Source organism: Oncorhynchus kisutch, linkage group LG9 (genome assembly GCF_002021735.2).
Source record: "Oncorhynchus kisutch isolate 150728-3 linkage group LG9, Okis_V2, whole genome shotgun sequence".
Lineage (NCBI taxonomy): Eukaryota > Metazoa > Chordata > Actinopteri > Salmoniformes > Salmonidae > Oncorhynchus > Oncorhynchus kisutch.
The window spans coordinates 35,368,961-35,385,825 of record NC_034182.2 but is presented as its reverse complement, the minus strand read 5'-3'; the positions used below and the strand labels follow the sequence as shown (position 1 = coordinate 35,385,825).

Below are 16,865 nucleotides of genomic sequence, written 5' to 3'. Positions count from 1 at the left end.
GGCTTCCGGGTTGGATGGGTGCTGTGTCAAGAAGCAGTGCAGCTTGGTTGGGTTCTGTTTCGGAGTACGCATGGTTCTCGACCTTCGCCTCTCCCGAGTCCGTAAGGGAGTTGCAGCGATGAGACAAGACTGTAACTACTACCAATTTGATACCATGAAATAGGGGAGAAAAAAGGGGTAAAAAAAATACAATGTCTGAACATACATTAACATTGTTAACAAAAATACTCTGATTTGTCTGCCAATTCTCACTTAATTGAGAGGAAGCTTGTTTGATATGTTTTTTACATGAGCATCTTTCAGAAAATCATGAGGCAATTTTAGGCCCTTTTTAGACATATACTGTTTGCCTACAATACTCTACAAGTGCATCAAATGTCTAGTGGGCTCTCTGCTACATTTTATGACCACCACCAACACAGCTGAATGAGAAAATGGATTCAATGGGACCTCCCTCTGCTGGTGATTTGCTGAATGGAGGGCTGTGATGTCAATTTCTAATGTAGAAAAAAAGTAGCAGAAAGCACACTCTGTATATTTGATGTGTTTGAAGAGTATTCCAAACAATATGTCTCAAATTAACAACATAAAAAAATTGTACTTTTGAGATATTAATATTTGTAATGTTGAATAAATTAATGTGTATATTTATTTTCTCACAATATAGACATACTCCATATTTTAAAACACACACTATTAGGAGTATAATGACAATGTGTTGTCTGTATCATGTACGGTTCACAGATCATTGGGTCTTACAGGAAGCAGGGACTGTATAGGTCTGAAAAAGAGCCTAAGTTGGCCATGATTTTCCCCAAAATGGTTTGTGATACAAATGTAAAAACGATGTTAAACATCCTTTCTCCCAATTAAGTTTCTATGTGAGAATTACCAGAACAATCTGAGATACCCCCCCAAAACAATTCCGGCCATGCTGGTGTGGAATCGCCCTAAGGTAAGCTGGGATATCCTACTGGGCACACACACACAGGTTGAATCAATGTTGTTTCAACCAGTGACTTTGAACCAATATCATCTGTGCCCTGAGGGATCAGTGTTTCCTTTGAAAATGCAGTATTTGATTACCTAACCCACTTCAGGTAATAATAGATATACATTTATTTTACCAGGCAAGTCAGTTAACAACAAATTCTTATTTTCGATGACAGTCTAGGAACAGTGGGTTAACTGCCTTGTTCAGGGGCAGAACGACAGATTTGTACCTTGTCAGCTCAGGGATTCAAACTTGCAACCTTTCGGTTACTAGTCCAACGCTCTAACCACTAGGCTACCTTGCATTCTTCATATATACCACATACTGGGGTATTTGGGAAAAGCTACAGGATGATTTTCAATACCGTCAAAATGATTTATTTGAAGATGTTCAATAAATGTGAATATTTACCTGCAGTCAACTTGTGCAATACACTAGGAGATAAAGCAGATTGCGCTCTTCATTTCACCTGTCACATTATTTTACATTATGAAGCTTACTGTAGTTCCCCAGAACAGTTGAGCCAGTCACATTATTTTACATTATGAAGCTTACTGTAGTTCCCCAGAACAGTTGAGCCAGTCACATTATTTTACATTATGAAGCTTACCGTAGTTCCCCAGAACAGTTGAGCCAGTCACATTATTTTACATTATGAAGCTTACTGTAGTTCCCCAGAACAGTTGAGCCAGTCACATTATTTTACATTATGAAGCTTACTGTAGTTCCCCAGAACAGTTGAGCCAGTCACATTATTTTACATTATGAAGCTTACTGTAGTTCCCCAGAACAGTTGAGCCAGTCACATTATTTTACATTATGAAGCTTACTGTAGTTCCCCAGAACAGTTGAGCCAGTCACATTATTTCACATTATGAAGCTTACTGTAGTTCCCCAGAACAGTTGAGCCAGTCACGTGTTTGTTTGTAAATAGCACACCGGGAGAAAGCGGGAGCTGCTGAGTTCATAAAGTTCTATATCTATCAGTGAGTCTGTTGTTCAGCGTACATGAGGTGATGAAGTTATTCAATTCACTACTAAATGTTTGCCAGCAGATATCTTATAATGTCTTTCTGCCAGAAGTCAAAGAACTCTGCATGAGTTATCTGTACAGTTGCCATTTTTTCCCTGTGCTTCCGACACAGGTTTTCTTTTCTCCTCTCTTCTTCTCCCCTCTGCTCCATGTACTTCCTTCAGAAAAGCATGCATAACAACTTTGTTCATTTGCACAATTTATATCGTTCCCTTTCACTTGTAAATGTCCACACTTATCGAAAATGAGATTTAATAACTACTAGCTATGCTTGGATAACTTTGAGCCGTCTTTGCAATTAGTTTATGTTAGTTTTCTTATGTGATTTCGCTATTAGTTTGTGAAAATGTTATTAGCATTCTGGTAATAGAGGTCCAATGGGCTTTTCTTGCCTTTTTAGCACCCCCTTGTGTGCTTCACCCGTAATAGCGTAAATCCCCGGGATGAGAGAAGGACGGTATGACGAAATGAACATCTGGATACCGCTCAAGCCTAGCCTGAGGTATTCAAATTGTGTCCAGTGCATAGGAAGTATAGCACAGAATAACTATCAGGACAGAGCTCTCAGTGTATCCTCTGTTCCTTACTTCTGGTCACAGCATGCCACAAACATGCTGCATGTAAGCACATACTATGAACAGTATTCACACCCCTTTATTTTTTCCACATTTTGTTGTGTTAAAGCCTGAATTTAAAAATGATTAACAAAAATAAAAAATTGTGACTGGCCTACATACAATACCCCATATAATGTGAAAGTGGAATTACGTTTTTGCAAAATAATAAAATATTTAAAGCTGAGTCAATAAGTATTCAACCCCTTTGTTATGCTAAGTCTAAATAAGTCCAGGAGTCAAACATTTGCTTAACAAGTTGCATGGACTCCCTCTGTGTGCAATAATAGTGTTTAACATGAATGCCTACCTCATCTCTTTACCCCACACACACAATTATCTGTACAACCGAGCCGTGAATTTCAAACACAGATTCAACCACAAAGACCAGGGAGGTTTTCTAATGCCTCACAAAGGGCACTTCTTCTTTTAAAAAAGCAGACATTGAATATCCCTTTGAGCATGGTGAAGTTATTAACTACACTTTGGGGGGTGTATCAATAAACCTACTCACTACAAAGTTACAGGTGTCTTTCCTAACTCAGTTGCTGGAGAGGAAGGAAACCACTCAGGGATTTCACCATGAGGTCAATGTTGACTTTAAAATAATTACAGTTTAATGGTTGTGATAGGAGAAACTGAGGATGGGTCAACAACATTGTATTTACTCCACAATATTAACCTAATTGACAGAGTGAAAAAAGGAAGGAATACAAATATTTCTAAATATGCATCCAGTTTGCAACAAGGCACTAAAGTATTACTGCAAAAAATGTGGGAAAGCAATTCACTTTGGGGAAAATTCAATACAACACATTACTGAGTACCACCAACTCCATATTTGGAAGTATAGTGGTGGCTGCATCATCTTATGGTTATGCTTGTAATTGTTAAGGACTGGGGAGTTTTTCAGGATAAAACATTTCCAGAATGGCGCTAAGCACAGGCATAATCCTAAAGAAAAACATGGTTCAGTCTGGGAGATTAATTCACCTTTCATCAGGACGATAACCTCAAGCACAAGGCCAAATCTACACTGGAGTTGCTTACCAAGAAGACAGTGAGTGGTCGAGTTACAGTTTTGACTTAAATCTGCTTGAAAATCTATGGCAAGATTTGAAAATGGTTGTCTAGCTATGATCAACCACCAATTTGACAAAGCTTGAAAATAACAATTGGAAAATAATCGTACAAATCTAGGTGTTCAAAGCTCTTACCAAGAATGTCTTACAGCTATTAATTTTGAATTCAGGCTGTAACACAACAAAATGTGGACTAAGTCGAGGGTTTATGAATACCCCCCCCCCCCCCCATAAAGTGATTGGAATTAAGGGACACAAAGATAAAAGCTTAAGGAATGACCCGTTGGCCTTCTCTCAAATACAAACACACACATCCGTCTGCTGCGTAAACACAAGAGAAGGAGGGGAAGCGTCAGCCATCTTGTGACTCTGTTCAGGGCTGTAACTCAGGGCTTGGTCCCGCCCCCGAGTGCACGACACATCTGATTGAAATAATCAAAGCTCTAACTAACAGACTGAGTATAGAATGAACTCCACAATGGGATCAACATCAACAAACTAACTATAGCCTGAGTGTCAAAGAGGATGCCTCCTCTGGTTGCTTCTGCTATGAGACACATGATGAGTGTAGTGTTCAGCAGGTCCCACTGTAGCAAAAACTTTCTAAAACATCATCATTGGACACGTTTGGGGTAGGTAGAACCTCCATGTTACACTCCATGTTTCACACCTCCTTGCTCCCTACTGAACACATCTCAGCTTGGGCATGTTTTTTTTCACTTGTGCAATTACAGTCCTCAGTGCCCTATTACTGGAGGGTGTGGTCCCTAGCAACCGTCAGGCCACAATACTTCACCTTGTCTCCAGCAGCTGCGGTCAGCTACCTCCTACATGTACGTCACACAAAGATGGTTGTATACCAACAGACCTATTCTAGACTAGATCAGCTATTATGTAATCCTAGAAGAGATTCGTTGTGTGGATGTGAAATAACCTAGTGCCATGTTGTTGACCTTTTTTAATCTCCCAATAACAAGAACCAATAGTGAGAGTCGGCAAGATAGTCAGTCCGTACGACTCCGACAGAAAACGAGCAACGGGCTATTTGCATGTGGAAATGTAACAGAATGCACTCTTATGTCTTCTTAGTACGCTAGAATGAACATAGGTTCTTAAAAGTTGAACTGCCTGTGAGTAACTAACTACTTGTTTGCTGGCTGAGGATGAGAGAAGTAGGGAGGTAGAGAGTAAGGGTAGAGTAAACAGTATGACTGGACGGGATGGGCCTCTCTCATGTTGCAGGCCAGTTATAGAAGCTGGGAGGATCGGAGAGTAAGGGCAAAGTAGAGGAGGCTGGGGGAAAGGTGAGGTGGTGGGGGGGCCACAGAAATAGACCTGTGGAATGGTGGGGCTTAACCATTAGGTTAACTGCTAACTCACCCACCAGCCAGCCCAATATCAGCCTGCCCCATACACCTGCCAGCCCAATATCAGCCTGCCCCATACACCTGCCAGCCCAATATCAACCTTTGGGGATGTATTGTACGGTTTATGAACTTTTCTAGAGACAATGTTATATAAGAGGTGCCGGTAATCAAGCAGTAGAACATTTTAGGACCTGCCCAACATAAGCACTGCTGTGTTGCACAATGAAGTTACCTAATTGGGAAATACATGAGACGTAATGGTCGGTAACTAACCCGAGCTTGCCACTGACTGACCTGCCACCTAATTGGGTCACTCAACATGCTGATGCCACTGAAACAAGTGTTTACAGGGGTAGTTATACCAAGTAGCCTAAGGGAAATAATCATAGTTGTGTGAATGGGACCACATCGTCTTATAGGTCACGGTGTTATAAGAGATAATCTGTACCATAACACTTTCATATTACATCCTGTCACATGAGTGTATGTTTTTGTTCCCACTCCCAGCATGCATTCTTGAGGAAGAACACTTGACAGACTAATGCGCTGTATTTGGAGAGAACGTGCAGAACGAACCAGGACATATGGTGCATTCGGAAAGTATTCAGACCCCTTGACTTTTTCCACATTTTGTTACATTACAGCCTTATTCTAAAATTGATTCAATTGTTTTTTCCTCATTAATCTACACACAATACCCCATAATGACAAAGCAAAAAAGGGTTTTTCCAAATTTATGCAAATGTATTAAATATAAAAAACTGAAATATCACATTTACATAAGTATTCAGACACTTTACTCAGTACTTTGTTGAAGCACCTTTGTCAGGGATTATAGCTTTGACTCTTCTTGGGTATGACGCTACAAGCTTGGCACACCTGTAATTGGGGAGATTCTCCCATTCTTCTCTGCAGATCCTCTCAAGCTCTGTCAGGTTGGATGGGGAGCGTCACTGCTCAGCTACTTTCAGGTCTCTCCAGAGATGTTTGATCGGGTTCAAGTCTGGGCTCTGACTGGGCCACTCAAGGACATTCAGAGACTTGTCCCGAAGCCACTCCTGTGTTGTCTTGGCTGTGTGCTCAGGGTTGTTGTCCTGTTGGAAGGTGAACCTTCGCCCGAGTCTGAGGTCCTGAGTGCTCTGGAGCAGGTTTTCATCAAGGATCTCTCTGTACTTTGCTCGCTTGGCATTCAGGCCAAAGTGTTCAATCTTGGTTTCATCAGACCAGAAAATCGGGCTGTCATGTGCCTTTTACTGAGGAGTGGCTTCGTCTGGCCTTCTGAAGGTTCTACCATCTCCACAGAGGAACTCTGGAGTTCTGTCAGAGTGACTATCGAGTTCTTGGTCACCTCCTTGAACAAGACTAATCCTATTTGGCAATAAAGCCTCCTCTCATGCTGCCAAACATACCCTCGTAAAACTGACTGTTCATGACCTACCGATTCTTGACTTCGGCGATGTCATTTACAAAATAGATTCCAACACTCTACTCAGCAAATTGGATGCAGTCTATCACAGTGCCATCCGTTTTTTCATCAAAGCCCCATATACTACCCACCACTGCGACCTGTATGCTCTCGTTGGCTGGCCCTCTCTACATATTCGTCACCAAAGCCACTGGCTCCAGGTCATCTATAAGTCTTTTCTAGGTAAAGCTCCGCCTTAGCTCACTGGTCACCATAGCAACACCCACCCGTAGCATGCGCTCCAGCAGGTATATTTCACTGGTCATCCCCAGAGCCAACACCTCCTTTGGCCGCCTTTTCTTCCAGTTCTCTGCTGCCAGTGACTGGAACGAATTGCAAAAATCACTGAAGTTGGAGACTTATATCTCCCTCACTAGCTTTAAGCATCAGCTGTCAGAGCAGCTTACAGATTGCTGCAGCTGTACACTGCCCATCTGTAAATAGCCCATCCAACTACCTACCTCATCCCCATATTTGTTTTTCTGCTCTTTTACACACCAGTATTTCTACTTGCACATCCTCATCAGCACATATATCACTCCAGTGTTAATTGCTAAATTGTAATTACTTAGCCACTATGGCCTATTTATTGCCTTACCTCCTTACTTCATTTGCACACACGGTATACAGGTTTTTCTATTGTGCTATTGACTGTACATTTGTTTATCCCATGTGTAACTCTGTGTTGTTTTTGTCGCACTGCTTTGCTTTATCTTGGCTAGGTCACAGTTGTAAATGAGAACTTGTTCTCAATTGGCCTACATGGTTAAATAAACATGAAAAAAATAATAGGTCACCTAACAGTATGAACTCTGAAGATAGATGAGGGGCAATCAATTCACATATGGTGTCCAGGGCACAGCTGGGAGCTGAGGGGGGTCTATAACAAGCGGCAACAGTGAGAGACTTATTTCTGGAGAGATTCATTTTTAAAATTAGAAGCTCGAACTGTTTGGGCATAGACCTGGATAGTATGACAGAACTCTGCAGGCTATCTTTGCAGTAGATTTCAACTCCGCCCCCTTTAGCAGTTATATCTTGACGGAAAATATTGCAGTTGGGGATGGAAATTTCAGAATTTTTAGTGGCCTTCCTAAGCCAGGATTCAGACATGGCAAGGACATCAGGGTTGGCAGAGTGTGCTAAAGCAGTGAATAAAGCAAACTTAGGGAGTAGGCTTCTGATGTTAACATGCATGAACCCAAGGCTTTTATGGTTACAAAAGTCAACAAATGAGAGCGCCTAGGGACACACAGGGCCTGGGTTAACCTCTACATCACCAGAGGAACAGAGGAGGAGTAGGATGAGGGTATGACTAAAGGCTACAAGAACTGGTCGTCTAGTGCGTTGGAAACAGAGAATAAAAGGAGCATATTTCTGGGCGTGGTAGGATAGATTCAGGGCATAATGTACAGTCAAGGGTATGGTAGGGTGCGAGTACAGTGGAGGTAAACCTAGGCATTGAGTGACGATGAGAAAGGTTGCATCTCTGGAGGCACCAGTTAATCTAGGCGAGCTCTCTGCATGTGTGGGGGGTGGGACAAAGGAGCTATCTAAGGCATGTTGAGTGGGACTAGGGGCTCCGCAGTAAAATAAAACAAGGAGAGCTACCCTCAACAACAGTATACAAGGCATATTGACATTAGAGAGAGGCATAAAGCAATCACATATGTTGATTGGGAGAGCTAAGACAACAACGGGTAAACAGCTAAAACAACAAAAGGTAAATGGCGATGAATGAGCAGAGAGGGTCAGTTAGCTACACACAGGGCCTGAGTTCGAGGCTGCGGCCGACAGATAAACAAAATGAAGTACCATGTTAATGAACAGTCCAGCAGGCAACAGCTGTGTAGCCGAGTGATCATAGGGTTCAATGAGCAGCAATAGATGAAACAAGGAGCCGTTCGGTAGTCGTTACTATGCTAGGCGAGTGGGAGACACGGCGTTCAGAAAGCTAGCGGGCCGGGGCTAGCAGACATACACAACGCAGAGGCCGGCTGAGAGCACATCGGCCGAATTACGTCAGCAGACCAGTAGTGATGGATCGGCGGGGCTCCGTGTAGACAAAGGGTCCAGGTCAATTGGCAAGAGAGGTACTGTAGTTGGTGTACTTCGTTGGCTAGCCGGGAGATGGGCCTAGCTCGAGACTAGCTCCAGGCTAACTGGTGCTTGCTTCTGGACAAGGGCAATAGCCACATTACCCACTCGGTAGCAGCTAGCTAGCTGCGATGATCCGGTGTAATGGTCCAGAGCTTGCTGTAAGAATCCAGTGATGTAGTGGAGAAAAGCAGTCCGATATGCTCATGGCTGATATCACGCTGTGCAGACTGGCAGGTATTATCCAGGCTAAAGCGTCTAGTGTCTGAGCTAAAGGTAAAGACTGCCAGCAGTGGCTAACAATGACTAAATAGCTAGTAGCTAACGGCTAGCTTCTGATAGAGCTTCCAGTTATAAGATCTAAAAAATAGCAGATCTGTACCACATTGGGTGAGGCGGGATGGAGGAAGGTATATTTAATTCGAAACTGGAAAAAATACATTGAAATAACTCACTGTATCACAATTCCAGGGGGTCAGAAGTTTACATACACTAAGTTGACTGTGCCTTTAAAAAGCTTGGAAAATTCCATTAAAGTATGTCATGGCTTTAGAAGCTTATTATAAGCTAATTGACATGAGTCAATTGGAGGTGTACCTGTGGATGTATTTCAAGGCCTACCTTCAATCTCAGTGCATCTTTGCTTGACATCATGGGAAAATCAAAAGCAATCAGACAAGACCTCAGAAATTGTTTTGTAGAACTCCACAAGTCTGGTTCATCCTTGGGAGCGATTTCCAAATGCCTGAAAGTACCAAGTTCATCTGTACAAACAATAGTACGCAAGTATAAACACCATGGGACCACGCAGCCGTCATACTGCTCAGGAAGGAGACGCGTTCTGTCTCTTAGAAATGAACGTACTTTTGGTGCGAAAAGTGGAAATCAATCCCAGAACAACAGCAAAGGACCTTGTGAAGATTGCTGGAGGAAACAGGTACTAAAGTATCCATATCCACAGTAAAACAAGTCCTATATCGACATAACCTGAAAGGCCGCTCAGCAAGGAAGAAGCCACTGCTCCAAAACCGCCATAAAAAAGCCAGACTACGGTTTGCAACTGCTCATGGGGACAAAGATCATACTTTTTGGAGAAATGTCCTCTGGTCTGATGAAACAAAAATAGAACTGTTCGGGCCATAATGACCATCGTTATGTTTGGAGGAAAAGGGGGGAGGCTTGCAAGCCGAAGAACACCATCCCAACCGTGAAGCAAGGGGGTGGCAGCATCATGCTGTGGGGGTGCTTTGCTGCATGAGGGACTGGTGCACTTCACAAAATAGATAGCATCATGAGGAAGGACAATGATGTGGATATATTGAAGCAACATCTCAAGACATCAGTCAGGAAGTTAAAGCTTGGTCGTAAATGGGTCTTCCAAATGGACAATGACTCCAGGCGTACTTCCAAAGTTGCGGCAAAATGGCTTAAGGACAACAAAGTCAAGGTATTGGAGTGGCCATCACAAAGCTCTGACCTCAAATCATATAAAAAAATTGTGCGCATAACTGAAAAAAACATGTGCGAGCAATGAGGCCTACAAACCTGACGCAGTTACACCAGCTCTGTCAGGAGGAATGGGCCAATGTTCAGCCAACTTATTGTGGGAAGCTTGTGGAAGGACTACTGAAGCATTTGACCCAAGTTAAATTTGAAGGCAATGCTACCAAATACTATTTGAGTGTATATAAACTTCTGACCCACTGGGAATGTGAAGAAAGAAAGAAAAGCTGAAATAAATCACTCTCTACTATTATTCTGACATTTCACATTCTTAAAATAAAGTGGTGATCCTAACTGACCTAAAACAGGGGATTTTTACTAGGATCAAATGTCAGAAATTGTGAAAAACATACACTACCGTTTAAAAGTTTGGGGTCACTTAGAAATGTCCTTGTTTTTCATGAAAACATACATGAAATTAGTTGCAAAATTAATAGGAAATATAGTCAAAACGTTGACAAGGTTATAAATAATGATTTTTAATTAAAATAACAATTGTGTCCTTCAAACTTTGCTTTCGTCAAAGAATCCTCCATCTGCAGCAATTACAGCATTGCAGACCTTTGTCATTCTAGTTGTCAATTTGTTGAGGTAATATGAAGAGATTTCACCCCATGCGTCCTGAAACACCTCCCACAAGTTGGATTGGCTTGACGGTCAAGCTGATCCCACAATAGCTCAATAGGGTTGAGATCCGGTGACTGTGCTGGCCACTCCATTATAGACAATATACCAGCTGACTGCTTCTTCCCTAAATAGTTCTTGCATAGTTTGGAGCTGTGTCATTGTCCTGTTGTAGGAGGAAATTGGCTCCAATTAAGTGCCGTCCACAGGGTATATGGCATGGCGTTGCAAAATGTAGTGATAGCCTTCCTTCTTCAAGATCCCTTTTCCCCTGTACAAATCTCCCACTTTACCACCACCAAAGCACCTCCACCATGCTTAACAGATGGAGTCAAGCACTCCTCCAGCATCTTTTCATTTTTTTGCTGCGTCTCACACCTCAAACTTAGATTTGTCTGTCCATAACACTTTTCCAATCTTCCCCTGTCCAGTGTCTGTGTTCTTTGGCCCATCTTAATCTTTTATTTTTATTGGCCAGTCTGAGATGTGGCTTTTTCTTTGCAACTCTGCCTAGAAGACCAGCATCCCGGAGTCACCTCTTTACTGTTGACATTGAGACTGGACAGAGGAACTCTGCCTAGAAGGCCAGCATCCTGGAGTCGCCTCTTCACTGTTGACGTTGAGACGGGTGTTTTGAGGGTACTATTTAATGAAGCTGCCAGTTGAGGACTTGTGAGGCATCTGTTTCTCAAACTAGACACTCTAATGTACTTGTCCTCTTGCTCAGTTGTGCACTGGGGCCTCCCACTCCTCTTTCTATTCTGGTTTGAGCCAGTTTATGCTGTTCTGTGAAGGGAGTAGTACACAGCTTTGTATGAGATCTTCAGTTTCTTGGCAATTTCTCACATGGAATAGCCTTCATTTCTCAGAACAAGAATAGACTGACGAGTTTAAGAAGAAAGTTATTTGTTTCTGGTCATTTTGATCCTGCAATCGAACCCACAAATGCTGATGCTCCAGATACTCAACTAGTCTAAAGAAGGCCAGTTGTATTGCTTCTTAATCAGGACAACAGTTGTCAGCTGTGCTAACATAATGGCCAAATGGTTTTCTAATGATCAATTAGCCTTTTAAAATGATAAACTTAGATTAGCTAACACAACATGCCATTGGAAGACAGAAGTGATAGTTGCTGATAATGGGCCTCTGTACACCTATGTAGATATTCCATTTTTTTTTTTATCTGCCGTTTCCAGCTACAATAGTTATTTACGACAATAACAATGTTTACACTGTATTTCTGATCCATTTGATGTTATTTTAAAAATGGACAAAAATTGTGCTTTTCTTTCAAAAAACAAGGACATTTCTAAGTGACCCCAAACTTTTGAACCCTAGTGTACATATACACACACACATACACATATCTTATTTAAAATATATTTACTTTATTATTTTCCACTAACCCTACCACCCCTCCCCTAATTGGTGTAAACTAATGAACAACAACACTTATAAACACTATATACCTTTTACGGACACAATTTATTTGACAATAGTTATACTTTGTTTGTTTTGAGTCCTGTCTTTCCACTACCCTCAACCTCTCCCCATCTATTTCTGACTTTCCATCCAGTCTGATTTCTATTTGCCATATTTTTTTAACTGTGCTGTTTCCCAAAAGTTGTGAACCTATATACATTTTATAGACACAGTATATTTTCCATTTGTTATCTTGTTGTTATTAGTCCCACCCTTCAGCTCCTTTCAACCCCTCCCATTTATCGCTTAACATCATCCATATTGGATTTCTATTTGACATATATTTTTTTAACTGTGCTGTTTCACAAAAGTTCTGAACTTTTCTATTCTCATAGTTTCTACAGATTGTAAATTAAAGATCAATTTTTTTACTAAAAGTGTTATTATATTATTGACCGATTGACTATGACTTTTCAAATCACCCAGTATTGCTATATGCAGCGTTAGCTCCAGGTAAATGTTGCCAGGTAAATGTATAATAATTTAAATTGAAAAATGTGAAGTTTTGAATCCGGTGTCGTTTTGCATATCAGTTGTACCATGGAATCGGTACATCGAAAATGTCTTCACAACTATTTTGCAATCTATATGACACAGCTGTACATTTTTTGGTCCTTAAATGAAAATGGTATATCTTTTTTTTTTATCACAATTTTCTTTAAATAACTTTGATCTTTAATGCAGGCCCGACTTACAAGATCCTTACACACCTCTATTGTTGCAAACTGAACAGTCATTTTGCTAATCAGTTAAGCAGGACGACCTGTCTAGCTGATCCACATTGTTCACATTCTTCTTGCGAACTGGAAACATGGAAACGTACACCACGTCTGGTAACATTACTGCTATTCTCTGTAGAGTCGGACCAATATATCATTTCAACAATATTAACTGCCGATATTGGCCTTTTAATGCTGTGCTGCTGGGGCTTGTTGAGTGACTGATGTGACGTTGCGTGGTCTGTGGTTTCACAGCATCACATGATATTACTGCTAAACAGTGAACAAGCAGAGGCCCATACAGAACCCACAGTTTGCTGCCAAGAGTCAGATCACCAAAACATACTGACTCCATCACCAGCTGACAAAACACCACTTGTGTTAATCTCATACATCAAACAGTCATAAAAGCCATGCAATTGATGACCTTGTTTTAAAACTGGTCAAACTTGACTCTTACCACATTAAAATGATACTGTACTGAATGATGTTATCATCAAGCTGAATATGCATACACTAGGTATAGGAGAATGGTTCGATAGACAGCAATACCAAGAACATGCTAATACTACTAAGGGGGTGTATAATAGAACAATGAAGGTAGAGAGACAAGGAGGTCGTCTGCCAGCTAGGGCTGGGCAGTTGGAGGAAGCACATTCTAGGTACAATGTGAGTAATGCTAATGGAATTCAAGCAGAGCCAGGGCCCAGACAGGAACCATAGCACCACTGGCTGTACGCGCATTCCATACATACATAAGAACTGACTTAAGTTAAAACCCTGCCGCCTGTGTGAGCAGCACCTGGCTGCACAGCAGTCATAGGCAGCCGTGCATTGGGTTGTCAGAGGGGCTGCATAGCACTCTGCCTCACCAGCCTGAGAGTCTTTATTCCACATGAGCGATTGATTACATGATTATATTAGGTTAGGTCAGACTAAGAGATACAGTATCAGCTTAAAATGCTGAAATAACATCCCACTGGGCAAAAACTGGCTGAATCAACATTGTTTCCGCATTATTTCCACAACAAAAATGTTATATGATGACGTTGAATCAACATGGATAACTGATTGGATTTGCAAAAAGTCATCAAGGTAAGGGAGAAAAAAAAATCCCCACCTAACTTTTAAGCTAAATCCTATGATTAGGTGAACATTCTTGGTTGATTTCACTTTGAATTCACGTTAGTTGACAACTCAACCAAATGTAAATCAAACTAGACGTTGGAGAAAACCTGGCACCATTCCTACGGTGAAGCATGGTGGTGGCAGCATCATACTGTGGGGATGCTATTCAGCGGCAGGGACTCTGAGACTAGTCGGGATCGAGGGAAAGATGAACGGAGCAAAGTACAGAGAGATCCTTGATGAAAACCTGCTTCATAGCACTCAGGACCTCAGACTGGGTCGAAGGTTCACCTTCCAACAGGACAACGACACTAAGCACACAGCCATGACAACGCAGGAGTGGCTTCGGGACAAGTCTCTGAATGTTCCTGAGTGGCCCAGCCAGAGCCCAGACTTGAAAGCTCCCCATCCAACCTGACAGGGGTGTGAGAATCTGCAGAGAAGAATTGGAGAAACTCCACAACTACAGGTGTGCCAAGCTTGTAGCGACATACACAAGAAGACACGGGGCTGTAATCGCGACAAAAGGTGCTTCAACAAAGTACTGAGTAAAGGGTCTGAATACTTATGTAAATGTGATATTTCAGTTTTACATTTGTAATACATTTGCAAACATTTCTAAAAAACAGTTTTTACTTTGTCATTATGGGATATTGTGTATAGATTAATGAGGGGGGAAAACAATTTAAGAATAAGGCTGTAACTTAACAAAATGTGGAACATTTCAAGGGGTCTGAATACTTTCTGAATGCACTGTATGGTCGAAAAATAATAACACCTGCTTGGAACAAGGGGAAATTATATGCACTACAGGTGATGATGATGATGATGATCATCATCATCATGACAACGGTGATGACAACAATGATGAACCATGAATAAATGACATCATCATCATCGTACAGCATCACCTGTAGTTCATTCACCTGTTATAGACCTGTGATACTTCATAGTTTAGGCTTACACATTTTCATATTTGAATTGGGACACATCTATTGCTTACCCTCAAAACAACCCGTTTTAATGTTTCCCCTCTGAATAACTGAATGTCAATTAGGATGTTTGTCGCATGACGATGATTAGAATAGGAAAAGGGCAAATGCGGAAGTGCATTGGCTGTCAAAGGCGTACGCTCATCCAAAGCTGTACAGTACAGTGTAATGCACGATGCACTGATGGCATAAACGTGTACAATCAACAACAAAAAAGTAATGGGGAAGACAATGTGATAGCAGTACGCAACTGACAACATTAAACCATCATTTAGCCTATAACTGACAACATAGCTTTGCACCAACCAAATGTGAATCTAAAAGTATGCCCTTAAAACATCACAGCTCGAGCTGGGGACACAGTCAGTGACAAAGGTCCCACGAGGTTGCGTTTTATCGGTTCAGACGTGACCATTATTATCAAGGCAACAAAAAAAACCATGTTTACTTACCATTTCTTCGTGCATTCTACTGTCAGTTCTTGAAAAGTCACCGCAAACTGGAACTTCGACGCTTTCTTGCCGACACGCTGAAGTCTCTTCCACACCGAAGTCATGTTTAGAGACGCTATAATGTTATTTCTCAAGAGACATTACTAAAATCGTCGTCACAGTACCCCTCTGCCCTCCTCGCGTTCTGCCAAGGAGTCTGTTGATGCAGCACTTGCGTTTGCTGCGCAAGAAAGACAGTCGATGTTCACTCAATGTTCAACAGTCTTTACTGACGTGTTCACAACTTCACGTCTAGAATGTCACAACACACAGAACTGAGGCAAAACAAATGCACGCTGCGACAGGAACGAGCGGTGGCACCCCAAACACAAAACTTAATAGCTAATCATAACACTTGTAATTAAAAATTATTAGAGTGAATGCATTATCCCTAGTAGTCTATGACTTTATTAAAAACAATTACAAGTTTACATTTGACCTGTATGTTGTTTAAATCATATTTTACTGATATATATATATTTTTAAGTCTGAAAAAACAGAAAGCATTGCCTGGTTTAGACCATTGTTTGAGATGAAGGTGGGAAAGCAATGTACCTTTTTAGAGTAAAGGGCTGGGAGGGGAATATGCAAATTATGTTGGTTAAATTTGAAAATGATGTTTGTCAATTATTCAAAGTATGATGTCATCCCATGGTAAAAAACACTCACTAGGTTGCTTGTTTTTGCTTAGGTGTGGTAAGTGATATTCAACAGGTACCAATAGCCTACAAAAATAACTGGGGAACACGCGAGACCTGGAATTCTTGTGGGGTCAGGAAACATGTCAGGCCAATATGCTGGAGTTTAGCCCCTTCACACAGCAAACCATAGGCTACAGTACACTGTCCCCAATAACAGATCCTGTTTAATCTGCCGTTTATTTATAAACAGTGGCGCAATGCCGACAGACACAGGCAGCTGGGGATTTTCTTACTGGCCCTAAGAAGAAAAAACAAGAAGCAATACAACCATATCTCTTCCCATGGCTGCCCAATACATTATATGATGTAACAGTTTATATACGATTATTCTATGACTGAATATGAATAAAAAATATTCCGTTTTTTTTCTTATTTTCTATGAGTCTAAATCCTAATATGTTGCCATAGGGTTACTTTATCTAGTCATATTGGTGGAGCAATGCCATTGGTCAGTTCCTAGACTCTTTTTTTGTGAGGTCATAAATCTGTCGCGAAATGTAGGCTATGTTGTGAGTCCTTGACAGACGCTGAATGATGGGTTCTGTTCCCAGCCCATTCCTATGAGCTGCTTCC

General features: G+C 41.4%; 1 protein-coding gene across 9 annotated transcripts in view; it reads right to left on the bottom strand.

Moving 5' to 3' along the window:
- Window positions 1-15,870, bottom strand: part of LOC109897114 (EH domain-binding protein 1-like protein 1) — a 62,756-nt gene extending 46,886 nt beyond the window's left edge. For 4 of the 9 annotated variants that reach the window (XR_004211070.1, XM_031832496.1, XM_031832497.1 and 1 more), the window contains exon 1: window positions 15,553-15,869. Coding sequence is in view for 8 of the 9 variants with exons in the window: in XM_031832496.1 (XP_031688356.1) it covers window positions 15,553-15,656 (104 nt within the window). In the remaining variant the exon portion in view is untranslated. Of the gene's footprint in view, window positions 1-15,552 lie in introns of all 9 variants that reach the window. The other 5 variants (XM_020491669.2, XM_020491670.2, XM_031832499.1 and 2 more) reach the window with 3 other exon arrangements.
- Window positions 15,871-16,865: the final 995 nt, after the last annotated feature.